The sequence below is a fragment of the Nicotiana sylvestris genome, chromosome 2 (genome assembly GCF_000393655.2).
Source record: "Nicotiana sylvestris chromosome 2, ASM39365v2, whole genome shotgun sequence".
NCBI classification, from domain to species: Eukaryota; Viridiplantae; Streptophyta; class Magnoliopsida; order Solanales; family Solanaceae; genus Nicotiana; species Nicotiana sylvestris.
Genome location: NC_091058.1, coordinates 73,336,530 through 73,359,988, shown reverse-complemented (window position 1 = coordinate 73,359,988; position 23,459 = coordinate 73,336,530). Strand labels below are relative to the sequence as shown.

Below are 23,459 nucleotides of genomic sequence, written 5' to 3'. Positions count from 1 at the left end.
CTCTAGTGTTTACTATCTACTTGGTGTACTAGTCCTAAGGCATGAAATAATATGGGAACCTATGTATCATGAATGGCATTAAAATGGCCGTCTTGTCATACAATTATTTTGAAGTTTTATTCGTTATAACGTTATTTTCTGTTGTGGTTTGATTTTATTTTTATTTTGGTTTTATTCTTTGTTGGTGTGTTAAAAAAAACATGCAGTATTCTATTGGTACGTCCAAATATTCAAGTCTCATTACTATATTAATGTCGTAATTTTTAGAAAAGTAAATTATTGTTTACAAAGTTTATAAAAAAGAAGAATGTTCAACCTGTCACAACGGTTGAAGATGGTCAATGAAAAGATCACCTTTTAGAGAAATTAATTGAACAAATTGTGAGCGAATGCACTGTGCATGTCGGGAGTATAAATATTTGAAAGATATCAAAAGATAGAACGACTGCTTTTAACCAAATATCTTTCTTTTTGTTGAGATAAATACCCTGCTAAACAAATCTCTTAAGAATGGCAACTTGACATAGATTTGTCTTACAAATTAGGATGAAAATTAGGTTCAACCCGTTCTTCTAAAGTTTTCAATTCAAGTATAATGCAACTTAAATGTATTAGAGAAAGTGACAGCAACATCAAATGTACCTGTGGTCTTGAAGTATAACAATGACTTCTAAATCGATCATATTGACTTCCACAATTTTGGGTTCAATTCGGGGTCACAAAAATGTCTCGAAAAAATGCATGATACCTTCATCTGCAAGTGAAAAAGGAAAAGTTTGGATATAGTAACTTTTGCTTCTTACACAAGACCTTTTAGCAGTAATGGAAAATTAGTGTAGCAAAACCAACAATTAAATGGAGATGACTGAACAATATTGAAGAAGGAACCTTTCTTCAAGCATTAAAAACAATGGCCTTTCAAGAAGGTAATGGTTCAAAAAGGCTACGGTTCATTCTTTTTCTCTGAAGACGTGTTGGTTCCTATGATAAGAGAAAGGAAAATAGGAGACTTTTTTATTTATTTATTAGTAAAATATTTAAGTTATTTAGAAGGGCATTTTAGTAATTCAACTTTTAACTTTTGAGCTTCATGCTTTTATAATAATTAGTTTTAGGGTACGCGCTTTATACGCGTATATATATATATATATATATATATATATATATATATATATATATATATCAGTGAGTGTTAAATTTTTAAAATTTTATATAAATATTATTTCCTCTATTTCAATTTACATAACACATTTTTCTTATTATAAAAGATAGATAGATATATTCATGTATATTATTTAGTTGTTGACGAAAACAATACATACATAGTAATTAATATTAATCAAAGATCCAATGTTATTTGTTTTTAGTCCTCTTGTATTTAGAAAAATATAGATTGACTTGCGATTTTGAATAATTTGATACAGAGTTTTAATTTTGTGAGTTAAAATTTTTCTTTTCTGTTTGTTTGGACAAATACCAATACAATTTATTGCCTTCAACTTTTAGAAAATACAATTCCACCGACCAAAATTTAATTAATTTTGCTAGTAAACTTTGTGACTTTATTGATTACTACAACTTTTGTACTAATAATCCGAAAGTGTAACATTTACCAATTGATGAGATTTCTAACATTAACCAGTTATTTGTTTGGTTGGAGTTACATTTTTGCTGTAAAACTAAATATTTCATAACACTAATAATTCATCATCTTTCTACCTATTTAAAGGCTCTTGAGTCTTGATTACTAATAAATATTTTTTCTGTCTTAAACTACTTGTCGTATTTCTCTTTTACACGCCTTTAAAGAAAATATTAATTAAAATGTATGTATTAATTAAATATCTTTTCTGTCTTAAACTACTTGTCGTTTTTAATATAATCTCTCTTCATTGAACATTTACTTTATTTATGTTTCATCTCCATCTTTAAGAATAATTACTACTAAGGACAAAATGGAAAAGAATAATTAATTTTATCTTGAATTTCTAAAATGATAAATAATTGAAACTTTTTGTAGACATTACGATAAATATTTTTGAGACATAGGGAGTAGAAATTAATTCTTCATATTAATTGTATATTGGCTTATTTTAACTCTATTCCCCATCTAACTTTACTTTTAGAAAAATCAATAGTACTGGATAAAAAAAAATGGAAGAACCAATAATAGTATTTCTTTTCTTCAAATTAAAAAGTAATAGCAGTTCTTCATTTTTTGACTTTAATGTCTTGAATACAAATATAATGTTTAGTGGGTAGATATTAAAACATTGAAAATTTGAATTCCTAAAACATAGTTCAACATCAAAATTATTTGTTATATTTGGTCCTAAATATTAAGATTTTGAATTATTAAAGGAAAATTTTAGAGGATAAAAAAGGCGAATGACATTTCGCTAAGGGTCTTCGTGCTTTTAATATAGTATAGATATAGATATAGGTAGATATAGATTAAATACTCATGAACCATTTTTTTAGTGTATAAAATACATATAAAATCTCTACTTTACTTCCAATTTCGTCTTCAACGTACCTATACATAAAATAGACTCAATTAAGCATAAGTATAACATTGTTTAGCATTAAAGCACCTAAATATAAAGTAAGTAATGCACTAAAAATATATAATTATAGTCTAACATCAACCATCCACAAAGATAGTTGTTTAGAAGAGTCCTCAACATTCTAACATTTTGGAAGTAAAGTAGACCTTACCTTTTCTAGAGAAATTTTCACAAACCACTATTGTTTAGTGGTTATTAGCTAGTTATAGCTATCATTTACTAAATTAATTCCTATAGATATGGTTTCAGTTGTTATAGAGTGTATTCGATATACTTAAGCTATTGTATTCATGAATACAGTAGCAAAACTCGGCGTGAAACAGGGTAGTCAGCTAAGCAACGGTTGTATTCGATTGTATTCGACTGTATTTGCGAGCTGTATTTGTGAATACAATAACGTAAATTGCATAAAAAATGATCTTTTCAGCTATTTAAAACGGTAAATGAATCAATTAACGCGATATACTCCTAATATAACTCAACTAACTCAATTATAACACGCAGAATCTATAATTCACGTTAAAGAAAAGATTTCCCAGCCAAAAAAAATCACAAAACAGAGCAATCTCTAGATTTTCAATCCCTTCTTTTTTCTGTTACTATCTTTCTGTAGATTTCAAAACATGTACTCTTTTTTGATGAATACATATATTTGGAATACATAACATATTCATAAGTGCAACAGTGAAAGCATTGTAAATACATCTAAATACAATTAAATACATCTAAAAACAAACAGTGAAAGTCATTGTAATAACTATTTATCAGTAAAATACAGATGAATACATGTATCTGAAATACATAACACATTCATAAGTACAACAGTTAAAGTCATCAAAATATATCTAAATACATCTAAAAACAAACAGTGAAAGTGTTGATTCTTTCAAATTTCTCAAATTAGACTCGTTTCGATGTGTCATTGCGTATTTTTGTTCTCTTTACTGCAACTGTATTTGTTGTTGAACCTGCAAATACATGTTCCGCTTGCGTGATTTGCAAATCGAAAGATGGCCTTTCGAAATTGAGTGCTTTGATCGATATACCTTGGATAACCCTCTTGTAAGGAGTTGAATCATCCATTGGAGAAGAAAATCCGAGTTTTCTGTAAAAGGATAACAATGGTGATTGTTTCTACAAAAACAGTACAGATATACAGAATAATACATGTGCCAGCGAAAAACTAATAAGTTTAACACTTACCACAACTTTTTAGGCAAACAATTTTGAAAATTGAGAGAGAGAATGGAGATGAATCAGTTGATAATGGAGGTTGTATTCGTGGGGAAGATACTGGGTTAGGAGAGAGTACGTGGGTTTAACAAAATTGTATACAATACCGGTGTTATTGGGAGAGAGAGAATAGAAAGCATGAGAGAGAAAAATATTTCAGAGCGTATTTAATGGCTTAACAATAGGAAGTGACTATAAATAGATAATTTGCTATAAAACCTAAAAGGTAGCTATAGAATATAATTTTATAAAAAGATATTTATTTATAATAAATAAGGTGTAAATATTTGCTATAGGAGTTAAAAATTCCAATTTTTTTCTAGCTTTAGCACATTAGTTCCTCAATTCTTTAGGAGAAATTCAAAAATAGCCAGATTTACAACTGGATGTTCAAAAATAGCCCAGTTTCAAAAGTAATCGAAATTTAGCCACTTTTCATGTAAAGATAAATCTGAGCGAAAATACTGTTCAAAACCTGGAAAATACACCAGTATATTATACTGGAGTTCCAGCATAAGTATGCTTGAACTCCAGCATATTATATTGGAGTTGCAGGATATGTATGCTGGAACTCCAGCATAATATGATGGAGTTCCAACATAAGTACACTAGAACTCCAGCATAATATACTAGAGTTCCAACAAGTATAATATACTAGAGTTTGGAGCACCGGTGCTCCAGTCTCCAGTATATTATATTGGAGTCAGCAAAATATACCGGTCCAGCATAATATGTTGGAGTTCATACACAGGTGCACCGAACTCTAGTATATTATGTTGGACCGGTCTCTGTTGCAGCAAAATAGTGATTATTTTTTATTGATTTCGTAAACGGTGGCCATTTTAGAATGACCAGTCCGAAAACTGGCTATACCGTGCTATTTTTACCAATTCTTTTGTGTTTAGTTCAACTCAAATATTGTCCAAAGCCTAATATTGAGTAAGCGAGCCAGAGCTGAAGAGTTGGTCCAAATGGCCCAATTTCAGTAACGAGCACATTTTCCGCACGCTTAATTAACGACCAACCACCGCCACGGGACAAACTAGTCAAACCACCACTACTCACGGCGGGTGACACCCAATTGTGAGCTGATGGCCAGTCTCATCGGCGTATCATCTTCCCCTTTTCCCACCCAAACCTCTCATCTCCCCCCATCTCGCTCTAATTCTATATCTTCCCTCATTCAACTCAAGGTACAGTCACTCTTCATTTCTTCAAGATTCAATTTTTTTTGCCAATATTAACATTTTTGTTGCTTCGTTTCTTAAAGAGAGATTCAGCTCGGCGATTGTTGTTGCTTCGAGTGAGCTGCTCATCGAGAAAGGTCGAAGATGCAGAGACAGAGTCAGAACCTAAGGTGGTGTTATCAAATACTTCTGCTGACACAAGCATTTCAGCATACAATTGGTGTGCAGCACTTGGAGGTGTTGGGTTTTTCGAAACTTCTTACTTGACGTACCTCAAACTCACCAACTCCGAAGCATTTTGTCCTGTTGGTGATGGTAGCAGCTGCGGCAACATCCTCAACAGCAGCTACTCAGCTGTGTTTGGTAATATTCTTTGCTATTTTTAGAAACTTTCTGCTTTAGAAGTATCTTTGTAACCTTCTATACGTATCTAAAGTTTTGTTAAAAGAAACAAACTTTTATAGTAATCTATATATGTCTTAAAGTTTTGTTAAAATAAACAAATTTTAGTCAGGCAATATAAACACTGCTGGACAAGTAAAATTGGTGGGAACCTGAAAAGGTGGTTGGATACAGTTTTATATTTTCGCATTTGATTAAGTCTTCACCAGACAAACAATACTAGGCCTCAACCACAAACAAGTTGGGGTCGGCACAGAATGTAAAAAACTTCACACTTCTCTTTGATGATTAGCCTCTTGTTTGATTCTCTATATGAATTATTTGCTTACCAGAAAGAACAATTTTTACTCCCTATTTCCCCAACTGAAAATGTCTTATTTTGACTAAAGAGTAGAAGGAACTCTTTTTTGTATTTATTGAAGACCATGTAGTGCAACAGGATCCCCTTACCATTTGGAGATAAAATTGTTTGTGAGAGAATAAAAGGAGGAATACAACTATTTATGTGGTATTATATCTGAAAACCTAATAAAATTGACGGACTAAGAAGTGAAAGGTGAATTTTTACAGATGGAGATAGTAAATTTTCTATATTGTTGGCATTCGTCATAAAATGACTATGTTCTATTTTGATCTGAAAGACATAGATTGAACAATCATCAAATTGAAAGCAGTATGTCACTTAAATTGCAGGTAATATGTTTTGGAAAGAGATTCAGTTTTCATCCTTTTACATTTGCCAGGTGTTCCTCTTCCATTGATTGGTATGATTGCTTATGGAGTAGTTGCAGTACTTGGGATACAATTGGGCCAGAAAAGGACGCCGCTTGGAATTGGTGAAGCTTATGGGCGTTTGCTTTTACTTGGAACAAGTACTTCCATGGCAGCGGCCAGTGCATACTTCTTATACATCCTAAGCACACAATTCTCTGGAGAATTTTGCCTTTACTGTTTAGCTTCTGCCTTATTGTCGTTTGGTTTGTTCATCAGCAGTATAAAGGTAATTTCCGCCACAGATAATATTGTTTGTTTAGCTTCTATGTCTATATGCAGTGCTAATGACAAAGATGTGGCTTTCGTTTACAGGGTCTGGGGTCTCAAGAGGTGCAAAAAGAGGTGGGTTTACAGTTACTTATAGTTCTCTTGGTGGTTTCCACCCTAAACAATTCATACAGTGCCTCTCAGCCAACAAATACCAGGTAAATAGTCTGTACGCCTTTACACCTTGTCGGTTAATATTAGCCAAAGTGTCTTTGGATTTAAAGGACAATAGGCAGGAGTTCTTCCATTATATAAGGAAGGTTTGAAGAAAAAAAACAGGAGCTTTTCTGTTTTATACTTCCTTGTCTATTCTTCCCAGAGTAGGTGTTGGATTGCTCGGAGCTATAAATTCAACTCTAACCTCTTCATGACAAGTCAGATTCTCCTTGGTTAAGTACAGAGGCTGTAATCTCCTTATATGATCGTAGACGATTCTCATCACTTGAGTTTGCTTTAGGTTGAATTAGGCTCAACATACATTTCTCAACCTAAGTTGCTCGGACTCGGGTGCGGGTATCCGATATGAGGACGGATCCGAGTATCGGATTCGGCAAAATCTAAATTTTAAGATTCGGGGGTGCGGATCCTGATATGGATACAGGCGCGGGGATTCGGCTAAGAAAATTCAAAATAATAAAAAATAGAGCTATAAAAAGATTGTAAATTTTAAGAGATATTATGTGAAATACTTACATGAATATTGTAGAATTCAATCTTTCATTCTCCAAAAACATGAGACAAAAATACTACAATATTGAAGGTATGCCATTTTCCATAACTTAAATCTGTTTTATTTTTGATTTTGAGAAATCAAAATCTCAATTTTTCTCCTAAATTTGTTGATGGACTCGGTCAAAGTGTCCGAAGTTAGTTGACCGAATCCGGGACGTATCCTGCTCCCGTCCCCGTCTCTTATTGGGACGGGGACGACACCAAAATCGAAGAGTCCGCACAACTTAGTTCTCAACTATTTCTTTTGGGTAAGTAGGCAATATCTTATCATAGTTCCTTCTGATTTTCGATGAAGTAGGTTTGCAACATTATGGACCTTTCTTCTCGGACTGAATTCAGTGAGCTTATTGGGTTGAAATTGCTTAGAATTTTGAAGTCGATGTTTGCTTGGCATAGATTACATCATTACACAGATAATACAAACCTTATTTAATCACTTCATGCATTATTTGAGCTATAATTTTAAGCAAGTAGAGAAGCTTGTTCAGTTTGTAGCTTTATCAATAGCAAGATATCTTGGTTATTTTAAGATAGAAAAGCTTTTGATGTATAGTCACACTTAAAACTCTAGTTTGTCTGAAATCTATCAGTTGGTGAAAAGATCGTGCACATTATTCAAGAGAACAATTACTCAAATCCCTTTTCCCATCTTTTGCAGTTCTGCTATGACTGAACTGGAATATTTCACAACTGAGATAACATCACCGTCGACACCTTTTGCTATTTCCCTAGCGAAGCACCTGCGTTCAATTGGAGCAAAAATGTATGGGGCTTTCTGGTGTTCTCACTGCCAGGAACAAAAAGAGGTCTCCTTCTTTTTGCAGTTGTGCTTTCTTAAAATTGCATTGATGGGCATAGAAACCATATCATCCTCTGCTTGTATTTATATAGAATATGAAAATGATTGTTTTTCTAATTGATGAATTATTTCAATTTTGGTTGCCTCAATGGCGTAATGACGTCTTTTCATTAGGCAAAAAAAAAAGAGCATGATTCTTAGAGATACCAGAAGAAAACATGGATAAGACTTTGGTTAAGAGTCAAAGGAAAACATGATATGGGTAGGAAAGAATATGAATGCCCATCAAATTACTTGGATGGAATGTTAACGTCTCCCATAAATTTGTAACAAGAGCATGACTAAAGGGGAAAAAAGAGGGAGCCTTATCTTTATTTCTTTCATATCTGTTATGTGTATTTACTGGTGGAGGAATTTGGGCTAAGAGCTTCAATGTATTTAATTTTAGAGCTCAGAAGCAGATTCTCAGAGCTGTGACCAAAACTGTTTTGTGTATGGCATCTCATCTTTAAAAATGTTAAAAAGTGCCTTAAAGATCCACTGAAATATGGAAACGTTGACAAAATAATTCAGTGTCTTTGCTTCTTTACTCTTCTCATCAAAAGCTTCCTCGTCAACCTTGCTGTTGCACTAGATACTCTGATTTGCATCATGCACTTAACAGCATGTATAAGAGATGTTTGTACTAAATTAGTTATTTCTGCTGTCACTGCAACAAGATGTTTGGACGAGAAGCATCAAAGCTACTAGACTATGTGGAATGCTTTCCTGATGGAGTCAAGAAAGGAATTTATATGGCCAATGCATGTCAAGAAGCAAAACTAGAAGGGTTCCCTACATGGATTATCAATGGGGAGGTGAGCAAGAATCTTCTTTCTGCTGGAAAATCTTTTATAACCTATATAAAGGCGTCAGTTATTCCCACGCTGGATGCTATTTGAACCTCTAGCTTTACATTGCGGCACCTTAATAATTAAAACTATATATTGTGGCAGGTGCTGAGCGGAGAGAAGAAGCTTTCAGAGCTGGCTGAACTGTCTGGTTTCACTATGAACGAACTCACTGAGGCTAAATAAGCTTCTTTGACTAACACAACCACATATTCTTAGGGTATCAAATTTTATGTCTTTATTATTGCCCACTGGTATTTATTTTGTTTCATACTGTAATTATCTTAGTATATTGTAAACTGAATAGATAGAGTCATAAATGAATCCGAGTGGATTATCTTCTGAGTATATATATCAACTCTATTACCCGCAAGTATTTGAATTTTGTGGTCCTGTTTACTGCTAATGTTGTACGTGTCCAATTTACCCCTGAAATTTTAATTATCTTGTTAAAATGGTTACTTCTAGATTTCTTTTTTTTGTGATAACGGTGATATTGTGTGTGCATCTCTTAGACTATTTCACCCGGTACTTATTATCTCTCACTAAGACATGTAGCGTGTAACTCTTGCCCATCAAGAAAATTTTGAAAATTATTTAGAACACTCTTTATGTTATAAATTGAACTGTATATAACTTAAAATTCTATTACATATTACAAGAGTAACAGACTTTCCTAACTTGGAAATCTTTTCTCTAAACTTATCATTACTATTCATTATTTTGTTACCAAGAACGTAAACAGGGACCTACTTTTATTCTATGTAATGTTCAAATCCATCAAGAAGTCAATTTTGTTTCCCTTTTTGGGTTAAATTCTATTTAAATATAGTAGTTATTTATTTTAAAATCTCAATAAACGTGTCAAACCCAAATAGAACACTTAAGCTGGGAGGGAAAGATAGTACTTATGTTTTACCCGCAACTTGTACGCAATTGAATGTTGAGTTTAAAACTCGGGTGAATTTATTTTTTTTTTTAAAAAAAGAAGCCAGATTTACAAAGTGGTAATTGAAAAATAGCCACAATTTCAAAAGTAATCGAAATTTAGCCACTTTTCGTGTAAAGATAAATTTGAACGAAAATACTGTTCAAAATTTGGAAAATATTCCAGCATAATATACTGGAGTTCCAGTATAATATAAGATCCAACATAATATGCTGGAAGTTCATACACATGTGCTTCAATCTCTAGTATATTATGCTGGAACTTTCCGTGTGTTGGAGTTCCAGCATAATATGCTAGAAGTTCATACACAGATGCACCAATCTCCAGTATATTATGCTGAAACTCAGGGGCGGCCCGACGAATTTTGTGGCCTAAAGCCAAACTTTACGAGGGGCTTTAACTTTTTTTTTTTTTAATTATTTATTTGAAGTCTATTTTTTTAGTTTTTCTTAGATACAAAGTTATTAATAATTTTCTTATAATCAATAACTCCTAATAAGTATTTCTCAATTGACAATATAGCTAATCCATTTAACCTTTCTTGTGACATTGTTGTTCTTAGGTAAGACTTTATCAATTTTAATTTTGAAAATTTCTTTTCGCTGAAGCAACGGTAATATGAGTTATGAACATTATTCCATAAGCAATTTAGGCATTTGAAAAAGAATTATATCTTTTTATTTGATTAGGTATATCAATTAAACTGTTATATTTTAATTATACTATTTTTCTTAATACTTTTAATTCGCAAAATAAATCTGAACCATCATTATCAAATTGATTATTATGCTTTAAGGAACATTCAAGATTAAGGTAATATTTTTTTCAAATTTCGGACATCTAGTGATCTTAGTTTTTATTGCCAAATAAAAAACCAAAAATATTTTCATATGATTCGAATTGTTCAAATCTATTTTGAAGTGAAAAAATAGTCTTGTCTATTATATATAAAAGTAATCAACTCTAAAGGACTCTTCGAAAAATTTCGAGATTTCATTATCAACATTTGCATCAAATTGTTACTTCCTATATATCACACGTTTTTTACAAAATTTAGGTTCGATATTCATTTCAAGTACAATTTCCTTGGTAGAATCATAACAATTGCAAATTCTTCTCCTTTATGTTTGTTAAAGAAAGAAATCAAACTTTTTCACTTTACAGAACTCTTTTTTAAACATATACATAGTCTACTAGGTGTAACAAAAAATGAGGCCCCCACAAATATGGGCATAAAGCGGTTGCTTTACTTGCTTTAAGAAAGGGCCGCCCTTGCTGGAACTTTTCATGTTGTAGAAAAATAATGACTATTTTTCAATGACTTTCCAAACGCTAGCTATTTTTCAATTACCAGTCCTAAAAGTAAAAATTACACAGGGCGTCTTATTTGGTCGCCCCCATTTAACATATATCCGTTTTTTTAAAAAGTTTTAACTTGTACCCGGTTTTTAAAAAACTTCAGCCCCTTCCTCCTCCTTCGTTTTCTTCTTCTTCTTCTTCTTCTTCTTCTTTTTCGTCTTCTTCTATTAACAACTGAAAGATACTATGATTAATTCTGTAGAATAGTAGTACTAACAGATCAGGAGAATAATATCAGTTTTTTTATTTAAGGAGAAGACTGAGGAGGAGGATCACAGTTCTTTTGCCTTTGTACTTGTCTGAATGGTAAAATTCTTAATGTGCCACAGTGTCGAATGACGCTATAGCAAAAGAAATTTTTAAGACCAATGATGTCAAGTTTGCTGCTAGGGAGAATTTGGCTCTTCAAAGTACCAAATTTACAAAGACACATTGTTTTCCACTTTGGACTATAGCAAGTACTGGATTTTTATGAAGAAAATTTGTATGACAAAGATTCTCTCCCCTCAACAGATCACTAAATTTGTTGATGTTAGGAAGGAGGAAATGATGAAATTGTTGGAATTTTTCGCCAAGTGACTTGAAATTTGTGAAATGTTTCAGTGCTGATTCAATTTTTACAGATAGAACTTAAGCTTTGCCATTTATATTTCACTCTCTCCTGCAAAATGTTACTTTAGCTTATATAGTGCTGAAATTTTACAAATGAACTAAATAACTTCAACATCTTTTGCTGAAGTTTTTGAAAAAACTTATTCAGGACAAAAAAACTTCAGCTTATTTAGTGCTGAAGTTTTTACAAATAAATTAAATAACTTCAGCATCTTCTGCTGAAACTTTTGAAAAAGGTTTATGACAAAACTAATGAATCCAGGACAAAAAAAACTTCAGCTATTTTAGCGCTTAAGTTTTTACAAATGAACTAAATAACTTCAGCATCTTATCCAGGACAAAAAAAAACTTTAGCACTGCCTTTGCTACTTCAGGCCTGTCTACTAGAATGCTGAAGTTTTGCGTGATTGTCTTTGCTACTTCAGCCCCGTATGCTGAAGTTACGCGAAAAAGTGGGTACGCTTGCATTTTTTTTTTTGCAAAGCGGACACAAATTAAAACGTGACCCAAAAAACGGGTATAGATGCAAATCACCCGTCCGAAAACTGGCTACCCGTACTATTTTCACTTAAAACTCAAGTCAATAAGTTTAACAAAACTGAATGTCGAATTCAGAATCTAGTCAACAAAACATAATAAAAATCAATTTGGAAAATGTAAACATTTTCGAACTAGCTATGTTTAGTTTTATATGTCATTGTTCTTTGTATATAACTTGCCTACTTTATTCAGACAACAAACTCTATTTCCAATTTAACATCTGACTTTGCTTAATAATTACTAAAAAAAGAGAACTGACCATTAGAATTTCACTTCCATTTAGCCCCTTCACGGAAGTGAGGCTTGATTCTCAAGTCATCCCTAAGAGGACTAGTTTCAAGTACTTGGGGTCGTTTATTCAGGGGTCCGGGGAGATCGACGAGGATGTCACACACCGTATAGGGGTGGGGTGGATGAAATGGAGGTTAGCGTCGGGAGTCCTGTGTGACAAGAAAGTGCCACTGTTACTGAAAGGTAAATTTTATAGGGCAGTAGTTAGGCCTGCTATATTGTATGGGACCGAATATTGGCCGGTGAAGATCTCACACATCCAGAGGATGAAAGTTGCAGAGATGAGGATGTTGAGGTGGATGTGCGGGCATACAAGGAAGGATAGGATTAGAAATGAAGATATTCGAGAGAAGGTGGGTGTGGCCCCATGGAGGACAAGATGCGGGAAGCAAGACTCAGATGGTTCGGGCACATCCAGAGGAGGAACACTGATGCACCGGTGAGAAGGTGTGAACGACTGGCGGTGGTGGGTACGAAGAGAGGTAGAGGGAGACCTAAGAAGTATTGGGGAGAGGTGATCAAGCAGGATATGGCGCGACTTAGGGTTACTGAGGACATGGCCCTAAACAGGGAATTGTGGAGATCGAGCATTAAGGTTGTAGGTTAGGGGAAATTGTGATGTCTTTTTTACAGCGCACTAGAGTGAGACTAGCCAGTTAGGAGTTAGTCTTAGGATGCTATTGATCAACTACTGATGATGGGCTTTATCTGCTGTGTATTAATACCTTATATCCTTCTCGTATTTCCTATATCTCTTATATTGCTGTTACTTTGTTTTTTATGGCATTTATGTTATGTTATGGATTTCATGGTATTTTATGTTGTTTTATTATGAGTCTATTGATAGTACTAATATAGTGTCTCTTGTTGCCTCTTTGAGCCGAGGGTCTCCTGGAAACAGCCTCTCTGCCTCTCGGGTAGAGGTAAGGTCTGCGTACATATTACCCTCTCCAGACCCCACTTGTGGGATTATACTGGGTTGTTGTTGTTGTTGTTGTTAGCCCCTTCATGCGATAATTCGACTGAGTATGAAGTCTAACATACTTATTTGGCTTGAATATTTTGTAGTGATAGGAGGAACATAGTATTAAAATAGTTATGAAAAAATAGCTTGATAGCAAGAACGTTATACCAAAGTGTAAATTTTTGAATATTTTAATTCTTGATAATTAATACTTAAAAATTAGTACTATACAAAAATTGAGGTGTAATATTGTGGAAAGTCATAAGTTTGCTTTTCAAGAAAAAAAAAATCAAAAGCTGAGTTTATAACTACTTCCTCTCTTGTTTTGGCACATTTTCAGTCTCTTCCTTTCGAGCGATCACAATGGTGACAGTAAATCTCAAGTCCCTGCTCATATTCTCAGCATTCCTTAGGGTATTTTTGATAGTTTACGGAGAATGGCAAGATAGGCATATGGAAGTTAGATACACAGATGTGGACTATCTTGTTTTCTCAGATGCAGCTGCTTTAGTCGCTGCTCGAAAATCCCCTTATCAAAGATCCACATATCGCTACTCACCCTTAATTGCTTTTCTTCTTGTACCCAATTCTTTCATTCATCCTTCTTGGGGAAAATTCATCTTCTCCGCTTCAGGTATGTGCCCTTTTTGGGTTCTTTTTACTTCCTTCATATACCGAAAAGGTCTGAGCTTTACAGTTTTTATAAGACTAGTTATTCATGGTTGAGTTAAGTTTTCTGTTTATTATTTGTTGGAAAGGCCAGATGCATGAAAGCTACTATAATCTTTTGATGATTCAAGATTTGTGGGTTATTCTTATAGTCAAATTTTGAATTTAGCTCTTATTGGATTTTCTGTAAAAGGGGTTCTCATTTCAAGGCAATTCAAAGTTGTCGTTTTTATTTTATCATTTAGCATTCTTGTTTTCCCTCATATAAATGCTTCTTGCATGTGGTGGTCAAGAGGTTTCAATTCTCATTGTTTACGTTTATAAGCTTAGGTGTCATTGGCAATCTTTGATATTGTTGTGGTCATATAACTTAGAAAGGGTGAATTGTTAAATGTGATAAGCACTTGCACTTGCACCTTTGTATCTGAGTTGATTGTTTCTTCTTATTGCAAACAACGCATATTTGGAATTCTTAGAAACATTACATCTTAATTATGTTTCCAAAACAGATATGCTTACTGAAACTTACAATTGAGTTCGTGCGGCAGATCTTCTCGTGGGATTTCTTATAAACGCCATTCTAAAGCTAAGAGGGGTGCCTGAAAAATTATGCACCTATTCTGTGATGGTCTGGCTTTTGAATCCATTTACCTTTACCATTGGAACTCGTGGGAATTGTGAGCCTATCATCTGCGCCATAATACTTTGGATTATTATATGTCTAATGAAAGGTAAAATTTTCCAGTACCTTTTTATTTCTGATGAAGTAAGTTTCCAGTACCTTTTGTTTACATCTAATATGGTTGTGTTGAGAATTTACTCCCATATTTTTCTTTTTCATTGTTAGTTTACTCCTCTACTGTTAATTTCTTTGTTATTCTCTCTTTCATAATGGTCCTTGTCTCCTCCTTAACCTGCTTTAATTATCATGGGGCAATGTAAACGACAGTAAAGAGGGGACATATGGGAAGGGGAAGTATTTAGACTATGAGCATCATGATTTAGGTGATGACACTGGTGGAAAAGAAGGTATTGTCATCAAATATCGGTCAAGATTGAGTCTTTCATGATTTAGGTGATGACACCGGTGGATAAGAAGGTATTGTCAGCAAATATTGGTCAAGATTGAGTCTTTCTCCCCTCCCACTCCACACTAGCATTAGGTGTATAATACACCAACCCAATATTACCAGCCACGGAATGAGGTTTTAGCGAGCAACTAATGTAAGCAGGATACTTATTCTTTTACTGTTAGAGCTTGGTTTATCCGATAAAGAGATGAAACAAGACTTGTCCTGAATCTGCCACCGTTTCTTTTCATAGCTCTTATACAATTTGAAACTATAGCGAGCCTCTAGTTTAAAGAAAAGTAAAACCAAGAATGTTAACTCTGGAAATTTTTAGGGTTAAACAGAAAACTCTTTTAATTGAGAGTCTTTTTAGGAATCCTCCGATATTTTGGGTCAGATAACTGTATTCTCACTTGGGTTAGTGCCACTGAAACTGTAGCTTCATATTTTTCTTTGTAAGTGAAAGTCATCACGCTCTCTTGACTTTGGTGGTGTTTCACTGATCAGGTCGTTTAGTACAAGCTGCATTTTGGTATGGGCTTGTCGTCCACATGAGGATCTATCCAATAATTTATGCTCTTCCGATTATTTTAGTTCTTGATCCTCTATTCTTCCAGTATGGTACAAAACCTGCTCTTGTGAATTGGAGTTCTCGAAAAAGCAAGTCACATCAGACTTCCAGCTGTAAAAAGCTTATGGATCCTTATTGTATATGGAACTTTTTGACAAGCCTTTTCACCTGGAGGAGGATAATGTTTGGGTTTATTTCTGGAGCTATGTTCTTTCTCCTTACCGGGGTTTTCTTCTATTTATATGGATGGGAGTTCTTGCATGAAGCACTTCTCTATCATCTCACACGTACAGACCCAAGGCACAATTTTTCAATCTATTTCTACCACATATATCTGCACTATGAACATGAGTTTTCAAGCTTGGAAAAGCTTGTCTCATTTCTGCCTCAGATTATGGTGCAGCTAGTTCTTGTTTTCCGCTTTGCACAGGATTTTCCATTTTGTTTCTTTGTGCAGACTGTGGCATTTGTAGCATTCAACAAGGTTTGTCAGCAATCCTTGAATCTCTTTGGGTTGAGAATCAGCTAATAATAGCTCGACTTTCCATTAGCAAATATAATGTTCTTTTCCTCTGCAGGTTATGACAGCTCAATACTTTGTTTGGTTCTTTTGTCTCTTGCCGCTAATCCTGCCATGGACCAACATGAAACTCAAAGGAAAAGGATTGGTCTGCATCTTGTTGTGGATGGCAGCTCAGGGTCATTGGTTGATGTGGGGATATTTGCTTGAATTTAAAGGAAAGAATGTCTTTCTTCAACTCTGGGTGGCAGGTTTGCTATTCTTGGCTGCAAATACTTTCGTTCTTATCAATATTATCCAGCAACACACATACAGTCCAGTCTTCCAACAGTCATCTCCTGCCGCTTCAAAGAAACACGTCAAACAGGGGTGAGGAATCACATCATATACCTCCTAACTCAATGGGGGAACATTTTAGAGCTAAAAGAGTATTTAGCCATGTTCGGGACTTGTCGAGCTTTTCATCATCAAGCAAAGCACTTGACATTTTCATAGCTAACACAAAAATGCCAGCACTGAAGATGTACCAAGAGATTGTAATGACTTTATTCTTGACCTCTTGTCCATTTTGCTTTAGAGGATACTTCACTACAAAAGCAATGTACAATTGTCTACGGCAAATTTTTTGTACGCGGGATGCTTGAAGTTTTCTTGATTATAGTTTACATCTCATTTAGTTTGATATTCATTTCCCTCCCTTGCTAGAGTTAGTTAGGCAGCTAGAGGAGTGACGTCACATCCTTTTCATGTGCGTTGCTTGCCTGTATATCTTTGTAAAACCAATATGATTGGGATGAATAAAGATATCTCTTTTTGCTGTTCTGTGTCACTGTTCTTTCATTTCTTGTTGCCTCGTTTTCTAGTGTGGTAACTTGTAGCTCATTGAATTATTGGATTTCCATGTGATGAAATGAAGATCCTAGGGTTGTTGAAGTGTCCATGAGAAATACTGTATGTTGGACTGATCTGATCGCGCCGCCAAATGCTACTATTGGGATAGTGTGTGAAATGGCGTTGGATGAGGTCGATAAATGACTCGCGTCAGCATTTTTTCTCTCTCGATGATTCATGCTATATAAATTTACAACATCATTTTGAATATTTCAGGTATGAGAAAATAGATGTTTTAACTTCTAAATTTTGGATATTGGTTATGCAAAGGTGGAAAAAAGTGTCAACTGTAGTCCCTAGAATGTATTACACTTGAGGAGGAAAACATCCTCAAAGAAGAAAATACTGTTAAATGGCAAAGCTATAAAAGGTGAAGTTCTTTTCGGTATTACATTACAAATGAGTGATTGTCAAGACACGTCTAGAGGGACAGAGCTAGGCATAAAAATAGCACGGTATAGCCAGTTTTCGGACTGGTCATCCAAAAATAGCCAACGTTTACGAAGTCAATGAAAAATAGTCACTATTTTGCTGCAATAGAGACCGGTCAAGCATAATATCCTGGAGTTCGGTGCACCTGTGTATGAACTCAGCATATTATGTTGGACCGGTATACTTTGCTGACTCCAGTATAATATACTGGAGACTGGAGCACCGATGCTCCAAACTCTAGTATATTATACTGGACAATTATATTATACTTGCTGGAACTCCAGTATATTATGCTGGAGTTCTAGTGTACTTATGCTGAAACTCCATCATATTATGCTGGAGTTCCAGCATTCTTATCCTGGAACTCCAGTATAATATGTTAGAGTTCCAGCATATGCTGGAACTCTAGTAATAATATACTGGCGTATTTTTCGGGTTTTAAACAGTGTTTTCGCTCAAATTTATTTTTATATGAAAAGTGACTAAATTTCGATTACTTTTGAAACTGGGCTATTTTTAAACGACCAGTTGTAAATGTAGTTATTTTTTAATTTCTCACGAGCTAGGCAGTTGTGTGGGCCACGAGATGATTTCTCCTTCTTATGCTGTCTAATGCTTACCAGTGAACCTTTCAAAGAGTGAATTAATTTGTTTTATTGGGACAAAGAAAATGGGTGGCGTGATGAAGAGAATATTGGTACTAGCTATGTGCCTACCACGATTACTACTTACATAGATATTACTGCAATGCTGGTTGGCAGTGGTAGCTAGGGGTGTCGATGGTTCGGTTCGTCCGATTATTTTATAAAATTTGTATTATATCAATTTTTCGGTTATTCTATTATGTATAATCAAAATTAGACTTTTCGAAACTGTCCCAATTATGTAGGTTTCTCTTCGGTATCGATACGGTTCGATTAATTTTCGGTATTTTTTTAATATTATGTAAAATTCACCAGTAGAAGCAGAATGCAATAACATTTCTTTTATAGGATTTAGCAAAATTCTCTAGATATTTTTACTGTTTAAAGAGTGATGAATTAAAAAAAGAAAAAAAAGATGGCTAGAGTATAGATCCATCAACTATTCTACAACAACGTAAAGAAATCAAACAAAGGCAAAGAAAATATAAATCATACGAATTGAAAAATATACCAAGTTGGGACTCAAGAATAAAGTTTATAGATGATTAAATATTCAAAAAGATAAATCTAAATTATATGAAAGGAAACATATTCAATACATTGTAGTTTGATACTCATAATAGCTAAAATACTTTGTGTCTTTGCTAATAAAGATACTTGAAATAACTTAGTTTCAATATAAGTATTTGTGTCTTGCTAATAAAGATACTTGAAATAACTTAGTTTCAATAGAAGTAGTATAATCGGTTTTAGGAATTAGTATTTTGAGTTTAATTACTTGTTGGCTTTTAATAGTTTTCATACTTCCGAGACCCAAAAAAAATTTAATGTATTATTATTTTTAAACTTATTAAACAAATATATTTTCAATCGTTAGAATATCCATTGACACCATTAGTTGTAACTATTCCACTGATTCTAAATGTTTCCTTCATTCCCTTCTAGGTTATCCTTTGGCCTCTTGTTATCATTCTTAATGTCAAACAATGACAACATTGACTTGTTGGGCAGCTTACGAAGGAAAAGTATTAAGACTGAGAATTGTAGGGCTTTACCCAGAAAGGGAAGCCCTTTCAAAAATTCTCAACGGCCAAGGCAGAACCCAGGCCGAAGAGGGGGTTTGGAAATAGTTTTCAACCAGCAATAGACGCGCCTCGGTTAGAACCTCACTAGCTGCGTCATTGCCCCAAGCGCAAAGATGAGTTTTCCCATCTTCTGCCATCCTTTTTTATAGTCCTCTTTCCTTGAATGTTGTCTTCATATCTCCGATGTGGGAGAGAAGTAAATAACGGACTGGCCCGTACCATACCCCAATTACGTACCAAAGTTAATAGAAAACTAGTAACTCATGACTATATATTTGATCCTGTCCCTTTCTATGTTTGCATAGGCAAAGACTTAGCAACTCGAGCTCGATAAAACTTGGACACGACATGAAAATTTTCAGAAAAAAATAATAGATATGTCACTGTTATGAACTTATGTTACAAATAAACGAACATATTGTATGTGGATGCATGTGACAAAATTCAAATATAAAATAACAAAACTTGATAAACTTATCTCATTCTAAAAGAAAAGGATATAAACCTTCAACGATAGAGATCAAATGTTGTCATTTTTTTTGTCCTTACGTAGTTAGTAGTATATTACTGAGTAGCAAAAGTTACAGTGCACATAGCACTAATCTAGTAGTGGCATTACGAGAATTAAAACCTCTATCTGCCACCAAATTTGCTTCCCTATAAGTATACTACATGATAGGACCACCCAACTGCTAGAGCATTGACCTGCAATCGTTTATAAGATTAGCATAATGTGGGTTATTGTTATGTATCAACCACATCCCAATAAGGATATCAACACACATATGGCTATTGGGCCGAGAACAAGTAATATGATCAGACTAATTTGGGATCCAGGTTGAGTAGTGAACCCAAAAACTATTCTATTAAAAGAGTAGAAGTCAGTGATTCTGGGGATTATGCGTATTGTTGAGAACTCTTCCCCTTCGTCTCTGTTCTTCTTGCTTCTCCCTCTGGACTATCTCTTTTTGTTCTCCCTCGACTTTCTCTATCCTTCTTCTCTGGATCTCCTTCTTGGTTCTAGTTATTGTTATTGTAATGATTGAATCTTTGAGTTTATGAATTAAATCCATCATTTTCCTCATTTATTTTCTGTTGTGAATTCGGGTTCATAACAGTTATTGTCATTTGTTAATTTTAATAAATCATGAACATACTAAAAAATATATGCATACATACTGGGAGATGTAAATAATTACACTGCCTAGTTAATCGTCGGGATTTTATTCCAACAATTTACGAAATAAACTGAACCAGACTTAAGCTTGAATTCATTAAGAGAGATTTGTTTCAGGAAATTTTCTTCTCCTTTTTGGTTTCTCTTTCTTCTCTTATCTTCTTTTCGTAAAGGAAAATTTGATACTTGTTTGGTTTAATAAACTGAAACTATTATCCGCAACTTTAATTGTGAATTTCCTTTTCTCTATCTTAATTTAGCTTATCTTTTTAAAAGATTTGTATTAATATATACCCCACTAAATGCGTATGCCAAGAGCTGCACAAACTTGGTTGAGATATATTATTCAAAACATTAAAAAATTAAAAGTACCAAAATTGACTAGTTATTCTAACTCTCCATTTGATGAGTTGTCAATATAATTTTGGCTACATTCCACATGGCGAAAATATTCCACTAAAAAATTGGCATTTCATAATTTTCCCTTTCTTATGTTGTAAATTTAAAAGCTTTTATATCCTTAGAGGGCTTTCTGCAGTTTTCTTTAACTATCCACTAGAATAACATAATTTAGAAAATGTAGGTCAAGGGACCAATTAGTCCAACGAGGCACAATCCTTTTCCACATTAAAATTGATCAACGTAGTGCGAATAGGGAAATTAGTGCTTACTTTTACAAATCATGTCTTGTTATGAATAGTTTGTACATTGGATACTACATTGGATGTCCATGTTGTGAATAACTTAAAGATTAAATTTCCTATTATATGTCCATCATCTTTACTTTTTATGCCTATAAAAGGCCATGTAATTGCAATGAAAAATTACACCAAAGTGAAAGAAGAAAACACTTCTCCATTCTCTCTATCTCTTCTTGTTTACATTTTACTGCATTGCTTTTATTTTATAACACGTTATCAGCACGAAGCTCTAATTTTATTCTTAACTCCCGCTAAGTTGAGCCATATTTTATTAAGGTATGTATCATTATAATCATTTTATTTATGGCAGTACATATCATATGCTCATTGTTTGCAGATTACTTGTGCGCTTGGGCATCTTAAATAGTTTAAGTACATTGCAGTGATAAAATAACTATTTCCTTCTGTGCTCAACTCTTAGAGGACCTCAAAGTCATCAAACTAGCTATGCACTAATGTCATACTTATAATATTCATGGACTCCCTAGATCAAAACATATCTTTAAGGCATTTTGAAGAACTGTGAGAAATAAATTGACAAGCAATAATTTTATAGTTTAATTACTTTATATTTATTGGAACATATAAATAATGTTAGTCACGTTCAGTTCTATTAACACATATATATCAATAATATAAAGTGAAATGAAACAAGTATGTAATTTCTACTTTATGGCAAGAATAAAATGAAATAGTAGATTGTTAACATGATATAGCTCTATTTTCATTTCTTTTACCTTAATCGTTTTGTTTTCATTAATTGTTTATTATTATAATTATTTCTCTAACTTATTCATCTTTTATGATAGTTTTCACTATGTCAAATTTATCAAAACTTGAATTTGTGACACTTGACATCACCGGGAGGAACTATTTATCATGGGTTCTTGATGCTGAAATTCACCTTGACGCTAAAGGTCTTGGAAATACTATTATACAAGGAAATGAAGCATCAAATCAGGATAAAGCGAAGGCCATGATTTTCCTTCGTCATCATCTACATGAAGGGTTAAAAACTGAATATTTAACCGTAAAAGATCCACTTGAATTATGGATTAATTTGAAGGATCGATATGACCACCTAAAACTTACGGTATTACCGAAAGCTCGGTATGAGTGGATACATTTAAGGTTGCAAGACTTTAAAACCGTAAGTGAGTATAATTCTGCTATCTTTAAAGTAAGTTCTCTATTAAAATTATGTGGAGACACTATCACAGATGAGGACTTATTGGAAAAAATATTTTCTACTTTTCACGCTTCAAATGTGGTGCTACAACAACAATACCGTGAAAAAGGTTTTAAGAAATATTCTGAGTTAATCACATGCCTACCTGTGGCTGAGCAGAATAATACTCTATTAATGAAAAATCATGAAACCCGTCCCACTGGGTCAGCTCCATTTATGGAAGTGAATGTTGTAGCAACATATGATAAGTTTGAAAGAAAACAAAATAATTACCGTGGTCGTGGACATGGTTGTAAACGTGGAAATAAATTGGAGAACAATAAGGGTTCTCAAATTAATCATTCAAAAGGTAAAGCTAGTATGTGTCACCGATGTGGTATGAGAGGTCATTGGGCACGCATTTGTCGTACGCCAGAACATTTTGTCAAACTTTATCAAGCCTCCCTCAAGAAAAAAGAAAATAATGTGGAGGCACACTTGACCTTTCAAAATAATGATGATGAAGCAGGTCCCTCAAATAAATATGATTCTAAGGCACATCTTGCATATAAAGATGATGATTTTGAAGGCCTAACAAATATTACTCATTTAGAAGTTGGGGACTTCTTTGAGGATATTGACTGAAGAACTAATCATCTTACTGGGGAATGAAGCTATAAAAGTTGTTATGTTTATGTTTGCAACTAGTTTATTTTTCTTGAGTGTATTTTCCTAATGCATCATGTGTTGCTAGTTTCTACATTTCTAATGTATTTCTTAATGTTTTTTTCCTGCTTGTCTTTCATATTTCTTATGATGTATTATTTGTCTTTTTTTTATGAAGAATATGAAAATTTCCCAGTCTTCAGTTGGACTCAAGATTAATAAAGATGATATATGTCTTCTGGATAGTGCTACAACACACACTATTTTAAAAGATAAGAGATATTTCTCTTATTTGGTAA

The 23,459-nt window shown here is 33.7% G+C and overlaps 2 protein-coding genes and 1 non-coding gene across 3 annotated transcripts; 2 read left to right on the top strand and 1 right to left on the bottom strand.

Annotated features, from left to right (window-relative positions):
* Positions 1 to 4,741: 4,741 nt before the first annotated feature.
* LOC104228526 (thiol-disulfide oxidoreductase LTO1) lies at positions 4,742 to 9,224 on the top strand. The gene is made up of 7 exons (XM_009781007.2): positions 4,742 to 4,993; positions 5,071 to 5,350; positions 6,133 to 6,389; positions 6,476 to 6,588; positions 7,821 to 7,968; positions 8,681 to 8,818; positions 8,957 to 9,224. The coding sequence occupies exons 1-7, from the start codon at positions 4,892 to 4,894 to the stop codon at positions 9,035 to 9,037; spliced, it is 1,119 nt and encodes a 372-aa protein (XP_009779309.1). The 5' UTR covers positions 4,742 to 4,891; the 3' UTR covers positions 9,038 to 9,224.
* Positions 9,225 to 13,854: 4,630 nt separating this feature from the next.
* On the top strand, positions 13,855 to 17,218 carry LOC104228528 (GPI mannosyltransferase 1). Its single transcript, XM_009781008.2, has 4 exons — positions 13,855 to 14,200; positions 14,784 to 14,966; positions 15,813 to 16,360; positions 16,455 to 17,218. Exons 1-4 carry the CDS (start codon positions 13,930 to 13,932, stop codon positions 16,767 to 16,769), a joined length of 1,317 nt encoding a protein of 438 aa, XP_009779310.1. The 5' UTR covers positions 13,855 to 13,929; the 3' UTR covers positions 16,770 to 17,218.
* Positions 17,219 to 19,410: 2,192 nt separating this feature from the next.
* LOC138886668 (U4 spliceosomal RNA) lies at positions 19,411 to 19,563 on the bottom strand. The gene has a single exon (XR_011405715.1). It is a non-coding gene; the product is annotated as a U4 spliceosomal RNA (small nuclear RNA).
* Between the last annotated feature and the right edge of the window lie 3,896 nt (positions 19,564 to 23,459).

What these genes read in the sequence shown, in the direction of transcription:
- LOC104228528 (XM_009781008.2), top strand. Translation starts at nt 13,930, where the DNA reads ATGGTGACAGTAAATCTCAAGTCCCTGCTCATATTCTCAGCATTCCTT. An exon ending in TATTATATGTCTAATGAAAG is followed by an intron (nt 14,967 to 15,812) that starts GTAAAATTTTCC and finishes TTCACTGATCAG; the next exon opens with GTCGTTTAGTACAAGCTGCA. An exon ending in CATTTGTAGCATTCAACAAG is followed by an intron (nt 16,361 to 16,454) that starts GTTTGTCAGCAA and finishes TTTCCTCTGCAG; the next exon opens with GTTATGACAGCTCAATACTT.
- LOC104228526 (XM_009781007.2), top strand. Translation starts at nt 4,892, where the DNA reads ATGGCCAGTCTCATCGGCGTATCATCTTCCCCTTTTCCCACCCAAACC. An exon ending in CAGCTACTCAGCTGTGTTTG is followed by an intron (nt 5,351 to 6,132) that starts GTAATATTCTTT and finishes TACATTTGCCAG; the next exon opens with GTGTTCCTCTTCCATTGATT. An exon ending in ACTGCCAGGAACAAAAAGAG is followed by an intron (nt 7,969 to 8,680) that starts GTCTCCTTCTTT and finishes CACTGCAACAAG; the next exon opens with ATGTTTGGACGAGAAGCATC.